Genomic DNA, 14137 nt, shown 5'->3' with positions numbered 1-14137 from the left:
GATTCCTAGATTTGTAGGGTGAAGCAGTGTGCTCCACTGGAGGGATTCCAAACTGCTCAGGTGTGTGTCATAAGCTCCATATAGCTAGAGGTGGTAATCTTTAGATAGGGATAGAGGTGAGTGCTTTTGGAGCAGGACACTGGTCTCTCTGCTGCTGCTGCGAGTGCTATTGTAATGCACACATCTCCTGGGTGTGGTGCTCTGTCCCATCTAGTGGAACAGAGACCACTTAGCCAAGGCTGTCAATCTCTAAGAGGTCCCAGATTCGATCCCACCTGCTGACGGCCAGGGTCTGTCAGTGTTACACTATGAAGTACAGAAATGAGAATTTGCAACCATGTTGTAACCCTTCTGCCAGGTGGAGCCAGCGGCAGCCAGAGCTGGGGTTCCTTTCCATCGATCCAACACAGAACCGGCTCAAGTTCCCACCTAGTAACCTGCATCCGATGAAGTGAACTGTAGCTCACGAAAGCTTATGCCCAAATAAATTGGTTAGTCTCTAAGGTGCCACAAGTCCTCCTTTTCTTTCTGCAAATTCAGAGTAACAGCCATGTTAGTCTGTAACATACCACCCCTGGGCGCCTCTGAGAGGCAATACTTCCCCTCTTGCAAGCACACAGAGTCTGAGTGTAGACAAGAAACTTAATAAAAGGAGGGAAGTAACTTGGCATTAATTTGGGAAACCACCACAAACAGGGTTCATAAACACAAACCATGAGAAAAAGACCAACTCCCAAGTAGGTTGGGCAGTGCCCTTTTCCCCTCAGGTTCTTAAGTCCAGCAACCCAAAAGTCCCTTTTACATGCTTGAGCCTTTTCTGCACCTCACTCACAGTTGCTGCTCTTGGTCAGTGCAGACCCAGAGTTCAGAGGAGCATCTGCAGAGTTCACCTCCCACCCTGGGTGTGTGTGTGGGTGCGAGGGGACCTCTGCACATCAGTCTCAGTGATTTGCAGCTCTTTTGCATGCTGGGCAGAAACATTGCCTCATCAAGTGATTTCAGCTCTGATTTGTTTTAATTGCTCAAAAGAGACTCCTAATGAACCCTATTTAGCTCTATTCCTTTTAGGAGAAAAACAGGTTAAGCCAGTCTAGAGAGGACCCCTTGGGAAAGGGGGGGGGACGCAGGGCAGTGCAGCCTCCTGACCAGGACACCACAACTCCTGTTCCCACCCCCTTTTACTTTCACAGGGCTCTGACATTCAAGCCCCTGCTTAACAAGGTTTTTTCGATGGAGGGTGCCCCCCTTCATTTGGGACAGGTTAAGCACAGTCCTGCTTTCCTGTATTCCTACAATAAATTACAACATTGCTGGGGTGCTGAAATATGGTTACCATTCAGTACGAAGGTCATTTGTACCCAACACCAGCTAAAGTTGATCCTTTGACACAGCTGTAAATGATGAATATGGAAAAAGAGCAGGAGCAAACTGTGGGTGTGTTTATGTAAATACAGTCTCTTCTCCTCCCAGCTAGCTGTCAGGGAAGCATTCCTTCAGACCCTGCTTACAGTATAAAGCATGATATTGGAACAGGAGATCAAAAATACATTATGTGGCTAGAGATCCTGAAGGAAACGCCATCAGCCATCAATGTGAAACAGCCAGCAACAGATGTGCTAGAAAAAGGCAACAGGTATTTTTGCATATGGGTTCTTGGCCTTGTCAATACAATGCTACCTTGGATACCCAGGGAGCGCAACAGGCCCCAGATAAAATAGCCCAGGCTCTGTGCACTGCAGGGGGCGTATCAAAACACAGCCTGAAAATGAATTTGGTGAGAAGGGATCATTTGGCTGGCATGCTGCCACAGCACTGCTTAGTGGCAAAACTTCAATGTAAGCTTGCTCCTCTTAGGTTGATTTCACAACCAGCCCATAAAGGTATAAAAGCTTGTTCTCCACTTCTCCCTCCTCCATCCTTTGAGGCTTAGATTCCCAATGCCCACCGGCTGGATATCATCTCTCTCCGGCAGCTCAGCCAGTTCAGTCAAGTTCATGTGACATTTGGCTCTGGCCAGAATTAGAGCCATCTCTGCAGTGCACTATTTGATTGCACCAAGATATTTTGTAACAAGATAATAGACTCTAAATCAATGCAGGCATTCTAACCTCAAGCATCTGGAGAGCCTGCCATCTACGGTGATCCAGTTTCAGCCATTTCCAGATCACTTGCAAGTCTCCAAAAAGGGCATCCAAAGAGGATAATACATACAGTTAAAGGGATTTTTTTAAAAAAAAATCGTTAAAAAGGAGCACTTATCTGGAAGTTACAACCCAGTGATCAGGCACTTTTGGTGACCAAATGCAAGATACAGAGAAGACAGGCAAGTTTCTCTCCTCCTTCAAAAGGTGCAGTAGCTCAAAGAAAGTTGGGGGGCGGCTATCTCCATGCTGGCACATTTGAGTAACTGCAGATTACTAGATAACACCTTCCCCTTTGCCCAGGGTAATGGCTCTTGCAGTGCCGAGACAGGAACCAAGAACTCCCCTTGTAGAGAAGTGAAAGATTCCAAGGGCAGCATATTATGCTACAGGCACAATATCGGCAGGATTTACAGCCTCTGGAGGGCAGAGAATGCCAAAGAAATAAAACATGGAACAACGAGGCAGCAGGCAGACTGGAACCTGCAGGGCTGTCATTTGTTATGACAAGCCATGTTTTTAGGCAGCTAAAATTTGAGCACCTTTAATGTGGTAATGGCTGTCCATCAAGTCAGCTCTCAGCTGGAAGGAACAGACTGTGGCCTCCAGGTGTCAGTATAAGAAAGCTTGTACTCTAAGCTCCATTAACCAGGGGTAGTTCTGGCAAGCGGAGATATTTTTAAACGTCTTATAGCTCAGGTTCAGAGTCTAGGGTTTCATAGGACTTTCCTTGTTCCACACAGTCAAGGACAGGCCATCAGTTTAGACCCAACACGTCAAGTGATTAAATTTTGTACTACCTGAAGATAGGTGCAGAGAGGAAGGAGTGTCTCATGGTCAGAGCAGAGGTAGTACTGTGCCGTGCATACGCGAATGACACGTTGTATGCCCCATGACCAGCCAGACCCACAGAACGATTCCATCTACTCCCTGAACAAAATGACAGCCTCTGCACATAGAGACTTCACATGCACTGTACGTGCAAGGCCATTTTGCAAGCAAGTGTACAGTTGCATGCCTGACTCAAAGTGTCACAGCATGCCACCGAGCAAGTGTTTGTGTCAGGACACCTGGGTTCCATTCCCAGCTCTCACTGATGGGATGACTTTCCCTTAATGTCTCTTGGGTCTCAGTCTGGAAGAGGGGTATAGCATTACTCGGCCATCTCAAAGGGGATGGTGAGAGAGTCTAAAGTTAGTTTTTGCCTTTCCAGAGCCCCCCCTTTTCACCCAGGGAATCTAAGTACTTTGCCAAAACACCATCTTATTTTCCATTAGGGAAAACAGGAAGTGGGTTTTTGCCTCTTCCAACTAGCTTCATTTGTATGCAGTATTAGTGAGACTTAGTTCCCTCCCTTCACACAAGGTTATGTGACTTACAAGACTCGCCACCAATATTCACTCCCCTCTTCTGCTCTCCAGAGCGGCTCACAGAGACAGTGTAAATTAACCATCCATATTGTCCTTGACCTGGAGCCATTCCAGGCCGGGACAAGTAGGGCTGAATGAAATGAAGCTTTTGCAACGTTTACTTTGCACTAGGACCTGGCAAAAGCTGACTCAGCATATCCTCTATGCCCCTTCATTTGTGCTTTGTTTCCCTTTCACAAAATAAAGCAGCTGGGCACATCCTGCTTTATGCCTTCATTTTAAGGAGGAGAAGATTCAAAGCGTTTTGGTCTGAAAGTGGTGTACTCTTTAGGCACCACTGTTTCATGGTTTATTAAGAGCGTTTCTTACCTTAAGAGAAAAGTCTGGGGGGTGGATTGGGGCAAATTCTACCCTCTGTTAAAACTCTTGCATTTAGAGACAGAACAGAGGGCAGATAATTTGGCCTATTGAGTCCATCTGTGAAACTCCACTGAAGTCAATTGGTAGCCGGCGTGTATGTGAGTATACTACTGGATCCATTGTTACCACACCCCACTTTGGGGGTCCACTGTGTTCTAGAGGACAGTGCTCTCAACCTTTCTAGACTGCTGTAACTCTCTCAGTCTGATTTGTCTTAAATACCCACAAGTTCCACCTCACTTCAAAACTACTTGATCACAAAAGCAGGCATAAAATTACAAAAGTGTCCCAGCAAACTACTACTGAAAAATTGCTAACTTTCTCATTTTTACCATATGAGAAATTGGAATGTAATTACTGTACTTACATTTCAGGGTATGGCATAGAGAACAGTATGAACAAGTCATTGTCTGTATGAAATTTGTTTGTACTGACTTTGCTAGTACTTTTTATTGGCCTAGTTTTACAACAGGCTACATATCTAGAGGAGGAGTTGTACCCCTGGTGGCCTGAAAAGGTCTTCTAGAGATCTAGATGTAGAATCATAGAATATCAGGGTTGGAAGGGACCTCAGGAGGTCATCTAGTCCAACCCCCTGCTCAAAGCAGGGCCAATCCCCAACTAAATCATCCCAGCCAGGGCTTTGTCAAGCCGGACCTTAAAAACTTTTAAAGGAAGAAGGAGATTCCACCACCTCCCTAGGTAACGCATTCCAGTGTTTCTCCACCCTCCTGGTGAAAAAGCTTTTCCTAATAGATAACCTAAATCTCCCCCACTGCAACTTGAGACCATTACTCCTCGTTCTGTCATCTACCACTGAGAACAGTCTAGATCCATCCTCTTTGGAACCCCCTTTCAGGTAGTTGAAAGCAGCTATCAAATCCTCCCTCATTCTTCTCTTCCACAGACTAAACAATCCCAGTTCCCTCAGCTTCTCCTCATAAGTCATGCATTCCAGTCCCCTAATCATTTTTGTTGCCCTTTGCTGGATGTCTTCCAATTTTTCCACATCCTTGTACTGTGTCCAGTTTTGGGCCCCACACTACTCTAGATGAGGTCTCACCAATGTTGAATAGAGGGGAATGATCACGTCCCTCGATCTGCTGGCAATGCCCCTACTTATACATCCCAAAATGCCATTGGCCTTCTTGGCAACAAGGGCACACTGTTGACTCATATCCAGCTTCTTGCCCACTGTCACCCCTAGGTCCTTTTCTGCAGAACTGCCGCTTAGCCACTCGGTCCCTAGTCTGTAGCGGGGTATGGGATTCTTCTGTCCTAAGTGCAGGACTCTGCACTTGTCCTTGTTGAATCTCAGATTTCTTTTGGACCAATCCTCTAATTTGTCTAGGGCCCTCTGTATCCTATTCCTACCCTCCAGCAGATCTACCTCTCCTCCCAGTTTAGGGTCATCTGCAAACTTGCTGAGGGTGCAATCCACACCATCCTCCAGATCATTTATGAAGATATTGAACAAAACCGGCCCCAGGACTGACCCTTGGGGCACTCCACTTGATACCGGCTGCCAACTAGACATGGAGCCATTGATCACTAGCCGTTGAGCCTGACAATCTAGCCAGTCTTTCTATCCACCTTATGTACCCTGGTTGAGAACTACTGCTCTAGAAGGCTGAGCAAATCCCCCACTGGTCCCCCCCCTCACTTACCTCTCTTCAGCAGACTGGCTCTGTAGCGCCCCTCAAGGGTGCAGTTCCACCGTTCGAAGCGGAACTGGTACTGGCATTCCAGGGCGCTCATGCTGATGGCCTCCACGAGGGTCTCGGCCACCCCTGGATCCCGCCTGCACATCCTGCGCTGCTTCTTCTCCAGCTTCAGGCGGTCGCACACTTTGTAATGGGCCTTGACGGCAGCTTCCTCCATTTCTGAAGTCAGAGGGAGGATGGTCAGAGGTTCATTCCCAGTCAGCCTGTGAAGAGACCGGGGCACAAGGTTGGGGAGTGACAAAAGAGAATGGACTAGTCAGAAAAACAGCTACCATGCTCAAAGTACATTCTAGCATCTCCAGTTGGTGCCAGCCACTGGCTGGAGACCCTGCCTCACGGAGTTGGGGGTGAAAAGGAGAGAGACACACAGCACATGTACTGCATTATGGCTCTGCAGTCATTGGGTTCTATGCAATGACCCCCCCTGCTCTCATAACTCACCCACCTTCAGGCCTAGGTTCAGGTTATGCCACCAAGAGGCTTTAGTTTTCAGGTTTGTTCCTCTAAGTTAAGTGATTTGGGAGCTGGGGGGGGGGGGAAATAGGTGTCCCATCCTCTTCAAGCACAAGGTCCTTGACTTGTACAATGTGCAACAAAAGAAGCTAGCATACTGTTCCTGGTGTCGAGTGACTGGCTGCTGGATGCTGACCAGGCTGGCAGCGGCCCCAGGGAGTAAAGAAGCTGCAGGAACATCTGCTGGAAGCATGAGCAGTTTGTTGGTTTTTCTAACAGTAGCCAGCTCTCCTGGCTCTGCCCTCTTCCGGCCAGGTGCCAGTGTAGTCAGTCAATGGGAATCACTATACAGGGTTTTGAGGGACCTGAAGATGCATTTCCCCCAGCCAAAAAGGAAGAATTGCTAGAGCCAGAATTAAAAAGCTTACTGGAACGTTTCAGCCCTACACAGACACACACAGAGCGAGTGCGGGGCTGGGCGTTCACCTTCACTGAAGCATACTCTGTTGGTTTCAGAACTTGCAGACCCCTAACAGGGCCCAATATGGGGGGAGGGCAGCAAAGACAGGGCAGGAAGAAGGGGAGGGGGAAATGGACAACTTTGAGTTAAAAATAAGGTTCTAGAACCTTAAAAAGTTATCGTTTTGTTTTAATGTTTAGGAGGAATTTCATGTTAAACATAGGGATTCTCCCTACCAAGCAGGCAATCAATCCCCAGCCAATAGCTGGAATGCCAAGATATTTCTTTACAAACAAATTTGTATTCCAAGTCCTGATCTGAGCCCCCACACCCAGCTGAGTTGACTGAAACATTAAAAGCCACTTCATAGAAGTCCATGTTGTTCTGTGGGATTAAAAAAAAGGGACCCATTTTGTTTCTCCAAAATTGTTTTGCTGATTTTGTTTAAGGTTCTCCCCCACCTCTTGGCCACTTTTGAAGTATTTGGATTTTTTTTTTAAATGACTGAAGGAAAAGGGGACAAAAAGAAATAAGGGGGAGGCACTGATAAGTGGAAAAAAAAAATCAAAGAGTGAACAAACAATTGAGTGAAAGTATTCCAAAAAACTAGCCATTTTCCCCAAAGACTGTTTTCAAAAAAGGTAATTTTTAAACCTCTTTGTAAATGGGATGTGGATACAACACATGCTCAGGGCCCTTTACTTACCAAGGAAAAGGGGCATCCAACCTCACTAAGGCAGGGCTACTTGACATGAACACGCAATATTTATGTGCTGCAGCAAATTCGATGGGCCATTCACCATGTGTACCCATCAGCACACTTGCCTGAACGGTTTGTTCCTTGACATTTCTACAGCTAACTTAGGAGGCACATGCAAATCTAAGAGAAAAGAAAAATATGGGAGGGAGGGCATATTTTGTAAATCAAGTCAGCCTCCAGTGACTCATCTACTTGATCTGGAACCACTCACTGCAATATTCCAGAAGATGTACACCACCAGGATTGTGCAGCAGTCGGATACGACAGATGAGGGGGACATACATCTACATGGACAATATGGCTAAGATTTTGTAAAGTGACTGATGATTTTTGGTGCCTCAGTTTTCCAGTGCCCAAATGGACTCCTTAAAGGGAGCAGATTTTCAGAGGGCAGGTGCTCAGCATCTTCTGAAAATAAGGCCCATTCAAGGTGCCTAGTTGAAAGGGGGGGTGGAAAAAAAAAAAAACACACACACGGCTCCTGAAATTAGTCACTAATCAAAAAGCTCAGGCTTTAAAGACAGTACTGAGATAGCAACACTCCAAAACCCTCAGTCAGTTCAGGCCTTTAGCAGTTGCTTGGGATTAGTGTTTGGAAAGCCAGATAAATGGTAAAATATCGAAGCATTAAATGGATCAGTGGTAACCTGAATGTTTTAAGTGCTCTGTGCAAAGAGTCTTTGCAGGATGCTTCCAGGATTGACCATGGGGGCTTGTGATTGATAGCCAAGGTGATAGGACAACTCTAGTTTGTAGGTTTCCACCCTTGCCACCGGTTCCTGCTCACCCCCTTAATAAAATTTTACAGAAAGGTGCCTGAATGACATCTCCAAAGATGGAACTTGACGACCATGAAAGTATAACAGCTCATTAGCTCAGAGTCCTGACTAGTGAGTAAGGGGGGAAAAAAAAATCATTCAAGTCTACTCTTTGGATTTCAGCCTGCTTGCCGGCCCTTCTCTTTGCTCAGCAGCCTAGGGTTTGGTATCACTTCCTCCATATCCTTCAGAAGTAACTTCGGACCTTAAAAGCTGGTCTACACTCCAGGGGCTATCGCAGCACTGTAGCTAGAACCCTGCGGCATGCTCCAGTTCTGGAAAAAAGCATGTAACTCCACCTTCTTAAGCAATGGTAGCTAGGTCAAGGGAAGCTAGGTCTACATCTGGGGTTAGCTGGGCAGAGCCACAGGGTTCTGGGGGTATAGATTTTTCTCCACATTCCTGAGTGCCATAGCTACGCCGACTTAAAATGTAAGTGATGACCACGCCGAAGCTTCAGGAAAAAAAACTCCTGTTTTGCTCAGTTCAGTGAGAAAAGACCCATCCAACGAGCATGATAATGGACACTTATCACCCAACCCAGCTTCATGGCTTTTTTGTTGAGGTCTGCTTGAGGCCAAAGCAAGAGAACAAGTTATAAAAAGGGGTCTCGTGACCAAAGCAAGTTTACAGGGTCAGTAGCAGTTGCTGCTACTTGACCAACAAAGGCCTGTCGTCCCATTCAGAAAAACCAAACCAAGAAATGAGGCGGCGGGGGGAGAAAAAAAAAAAACAGTAAAATGAAGTGTGCGCCTCTCCTAGCTGTTACACAGAGCCCGTCTTCCAGGCGAAGGACTCCTGGGGAAACAAACGATGCAGAGTAATATGCATCTGTGGCATGAAATCTATGCCCATTCCAGCAGGGGGTGCCACCCTAGCAGTATCAGGACTTTACTGTGACTTTTGAAAATGCCACCTCAGCCCTTGGAACAGAGCGCCACCAACACACCCCCCCCCCCCCCCGCGCCAGGGAATGTCAGTGCCGGTGCCTGAAATGCTAGCTTAGGGCTGCCACGGCATGGAACCCTTATAATCCATCAAGTCCTTTTACGCAACCTAGGCTGAGTGAGGTCTTGTGAGGCCATGGTGTCCAAGTCAGATGCCCTCTGGGCTCTGCACAGAGGCTGAGCTGTTCCTGCCCAGGAGTCCGGGGCTCTGTCGGGGTGAAGGAAGTTCACGTATGCTCCCCCTGTGGGAAAAAAATCCTCAGCTTTGGTGATGAAACTGCCACCTAGGAGGCTACATGCGATGGTGTTATTTTGACTTGAGGGGGAAATGCCCTTCCACTAAGTCCTGGACTGAGCCCAACTGCTTGTTTATCAATCAGGTGGCTCTAAGAAAAATTACTTTTGGTCCTTAAGAGGGAGAGTGGGCTAGTGGGTCAGGCACTGGACCGGATGTCAGAGACCTGGGTTCTATTCCCCACTGCCTGCTGTGACACTGAGCAAAAACACTTCACCCTACTGTGCCCCATCCCACCCTTTGCCAGTCTTGTATTAGACAAGACTCTTACTATGCATCTCTCTCCCCCCAGCACCTGGCACAATGGGGCCCTGATCTTGGATGTGGCCTCTGGACAATACAGATAATTTCAGCGAAAAGTCTAGGATGCATTTGACGGTAGAGGTGTTCCCGGAACAATCCCAGCTACCCCCACCCCCCCCCAGGAGGTGGTTATTGTTAGTGGGAACAGTTTCTAATAGTGACTGTGGATTTATATTAGTCATGTTTCACCATTCAGTCTGCATCTTACTGCAAAATGCAGTGCTTAGTTGGGAATCATTAAAGTTAGTCTCATCTCTTTTTAAAGAGACACTGGCATTATATCTGCTTTCAATATTGCAATAAACTGTTGGCAAGTGGTACTACCCTGGATGCTCAGTTGTGCCCAGCCTTACAATGCTAAAAGGTTTCCCCTCTAATATCAAATTGCAGTGATCCATTCTCTAATATTCAGAGAGAGAGAGAGAGCATGCGTGCAGGGCTGGATCTTGAAACTTCCAGCTTACCATAGTGTGCCTCACACGGACAGTGGCAAAGTCCCTAGACAGCTATGTATTTGTGGCAATATGGATTTGCCTGAACTTCTAGATAGATGCTACTCCCCAATGAGCCCTGGTTTTAGACAGGCTCTAAGCTAAAGCTTTAGTTCTCTGCCTAGCAAGAGGATTTGTTGGTGATCAGTCCAAGCGGGACGAGAGAGGCAGAAGCCAGTGAGTGCACTCCCAGTTTGACATAAATCGGGAGTTGCCTGAGCCAAGCAGAGCCACATCACTGCAAGAAAACTGCTTGGCTATATCTGCCTGGAATGCCAGGCCTGGTGAAATCCAGCAGTCCACTCTCCGCTTCCACAGGATTTCTGCATGGTAAATCTGCACGACACCCCCCTCCCCCAGTGGATCTCTTTCCTTTTTACTTGACTACTTTGCTGGCAGTTCTACTGCCTATGCCAGCCCCTCTTCCTTCTCACCTTCTCCTTTCTCCCAAAAAGGCTTTGAGAGGCAACTCTGTTGTATCCAGTATGAGTATGTCACAGCCCAATGACTCTGCAGGGCACACAACATAGCCCAGTGACTCAAGTGAAGGAAGCCAGACACTAGTTCAGACTGGACCATGTGGAACAGATCTGAGGTCTTTTCCTTTCAGCTTTCCAGCAATTCCAAATTGGGATTTTCCCCTCCTCCCAATAACTTTCCTAACTTGGGCCCACATCATACCCCCTTCTACAAAGTAGAAACACTACTTTAGTTTAATGGGTCCAATTTCTCTCTGGGACAATTACATGGACTTCAATGGAGATTAATCTGGACATCTGTTTGATGCCCGGCCTAGTCTTTGAAGGCCAGTAATTCATGAAGCATTCACCACAGTTGTTTTCACTAGTCCAGTGCTTACAGAAAATACTACACCAGTGAATTGTAACTAGCTATTTAGTTGTCTGTAAGAGGAATACAGCATATAGCTCTGTTGTAGACCTGAGAGGTAAACTGAAGAGATTTTTGATTTTACCAATACAAGTCATGGGGAACCTCCCTTAAGTTATTTCAGGTTTCCCAAAGTAGCCATCCAGCTAGTATGTTCAATAGATTCCAACTTACAGAACAGGAGATGCTTATACCAGACTTTCAATGCGCAATCCAAATTGATCCAAAAAGCCATCAAGAAGTCCATCACCATAAAAAAAAGTAGCAAACTTCCACCATTCTCTGAGCTTCAGCACAAAACTGAAATCCCCCCCACACACACTTTGGCTACCACAAAAAAACCCCACCCACCACTTACCCCCATGCCACAATAAGATTCCCTCCAAACTTCAGCCCAGATTTGTTGGCCTTCTGGGTGTCTCAGTGCAAGTCAAGCACCTTGCCCCTCAAGAACATCCTGTCAGCAGCTCCCTCAGTTATAAATTAAGGGAGAGCTAGGTGGAAAGCCCCTATTGATTTCTCCCTGTGTCACACCACCACAGAAGGGGGCATTGCAGGTAGACAGATCCCACACCACTTTGGTTTGGACCTCTGAAACACCTAACACAATCTACTCTATCTGGAAACTAACAGGCAGCTACATGCACATCATGGAACATTTGTGTCATGTGCTAGCAATATACAGCGTTTAACCAGTAAGATACCGAATTCAGAGTCAATTCAGGATAGATAAGTCTCTGGGCCAACTCCATCCTCAATGTCAGTGGCCCCCCTCTGACATAAAGAAAAGGAGTACTTGTGGCACCTTAGAGACTAACCAATTTATTTGAGCATGAGCTCATGCTCAAATAAATTGGTTAGTCTCTAAGGTGCCACAAGTACTCCTTTTCTTTTTGCGAATACAGACTAACACGGCTGTTCCTCTGAAACCCCTCTGACATAGATGATCATCATCATCCCCTCTGGGGGCTGGTTTTTGCAACTTCATTTTCCCTTAGTTATCTTCCTCAGTGCTCTTTTGTTCAGAGGGTCCTCCTTCCTGCATTCTCTATGAGGGGCCCATAGGGCCCCATCCTTGCCCTCCTCTTCTCCTTTTACTTCCCATCAGGTTATCCTTTTGTGTGCCCTCAGCCATCTTTACATTGAGGCCTGTCAAATCCACCTCTCCCCTGCTGGCCTGTCCACTTCCATGTGATTCCCTCAGTCTTTGCCCTCTCCTGAAGTTCATGGCTGGCATATGATGGTGGGTTAATTTTGCCCCTGAAGTGTAGATGCTTCACAGCATGAGCTGATAATGCTGAACTTTTGCTTTGAACTTTGGGAATTCATGACTTGGCTCCAGTGAGATGGTGAAGACAGTTGGAAGAGTTCTCATTACGGTGCATTCCTGTATAGGACCCGTAGTACCAAAATACATACAGCAAGGCTATTTTTGCCTCCTGCCAACCAGAAGTAAACATTTTAAGCTTCCATAGCTCTCAAAAGAGCTTTACAAATAATAAGTTAAGCCTGATAGCACTACTTTCAGGTAGGGCAGTACCACCCTTTTACAGAAGGGGAAGATACAAGCCCATGTATGCAGATACTCAACAGCAGAGCAAGGAACCAAACCCAGGTCAGCTAGTTCCAGTACTTGACCTTAATCACAAGGCTATGGGCTCATCCACTCGAGAGAAGCTCCAGTGGCATAGCTACAGCCCATAGCATAGACAGCTTACTACAACAAAAAGTGTTTTCCCATTGTTGTAGGAAAGCCACCTCTCCAAGCAACAGTAGCTAGGTTGATGGAAGCATTATTCCATTGACCTAGCTGTGTCTACACCAAGGGTTAGGTAGACTGATACCCAAACGCCACACCCCTCAGCAATGTGTTGATCTAAAGTCTAAGTGTAGACTAGGCCCCCAAGTCTTCTATTCCTCACAAGAAGGCTTGTTCTGGAAGCTTCCAGGGCTGCTTCCCCCACCCCCACCCCAAGCCTTTATTTTAACTAAGGCTGGGATTTTTGGTTGCAGAGCAGAGATTTACCAGCATGGAAACGTGAGAAATGTGCACATCTAGACTCCAGCTCAACTGGTCTTTTCAACATTCTCTTGCTTGTAGCATGGCTCATACCAGAAGGTTGACCAGTTCCCTGCCACATGTCAGTTTTGGAACCACTGCCGCATTCTTCAGTTTTTTGTTTTTCGATGATTACATTCACTCCCTCGTTTGGGAGCTTCTGGGTAGCTTGGCACCCCACGCTCCCAGTGACCTAATTCCCCTGGAACAACCCATTTTGTTCGTAAGCGAGTAGGGTTTTGCCCCCCCCCCTTCATCCTCTCAGGAATGAGACAACCATCAGCTAGATTTATGGAGGATTTTTACTCAACTTAAAACCTGCTGGTGAACTCTGGTGCCAGTGGAATGCGTGGGCCAGGGAGCTTTCACTCACAAATTTAAGACAGCATTAGCTTCACCCTCCGCAGTTTGTGCCAGGAGTTATATTCTCGCCTCAGTCTTTTCCCTCATCCGCATTGGTTGGCCAGCTCCATGGACAACCCCCTCTCCACCCTCCTGGGGAATTCTTAGCAACCCAGAACTGTTAATTATTCTAGTGATACTTTTTTTGGCTTAAGGTTATTCCTTCTGGCATGGATCCCACTAGATCGCAGGCAAAGCGTAGCTGTGGAGTGTTGGTACAGGGAGGCATAAGAAGAAAGTAGTGGAAGGAGAAGCAATAGGCTGAGGGAGGGGGAGTTTAACCCCTTCAGTGCCCCACTGTTTGGGACAGAGGCTCCAGAATTAGCTGCAGCAGAAGCTAGGACATCTCCCACCCCCTACTTGGTTTGCTGAAAACAGCAGCTAAGAGACAGCTACAAGTTTGACAGTTCAAGTAATAGACATCCCCTCCTCCCACCTTTGAGTCAGCAAGAGAAGGCAAGGCTGATGTGAGGGTTGTGACCAGAGATCTTACTCACAAGAATGGGTAGTCATTCCAGCAACAGCGTACAGCCATGGGCTATGTTATCTGTTGGCATAAGCCAGTGCTGCTCCATTGACATAAACAGAATTACATCAATATAGTGC

The 14137-nt window shown here is 46.8% G+C and overlaps 1 protein-coding gene across 1 annotated transcript in view; it reads right to left on the bottom strand.

Annotated features, from left to right (window-relative positions):
* The window catches only part of WNT9A (Wnt family member 9A), a 67194-nt gene that overhangs the window by 18140 nt on the left and 34917 nt on the right, over nt 1–14137 (bottom strand). Inside the window, exon 2 of the mRNA XM_048837379.2 lies at nt 5599–5858. Within this exon, the coding sequence (XP_048693336.1) occupies nt 5599–5858 (260 nt within the window). The remainder of the gene's footprint in view (nt 1–5598; nt 5859–14137) is intronic.

Source organism: Caretta caretta, chromosome 2 (assembly GCF_965140235.1).
Source record: "Caretta caretta isolate rCarCar2 chromosome 2, rCarCar1.hap1, whole genome shotgun sequence".
Taxonomy (NCBI): Eukaryota; Metazoa; Chordata; order Testudines; family Cheloniidae; genus Caretta; species Caretta caretta.
This window is presented reverse-complemented; position numbering and strand designations above follow the sequence as displayed.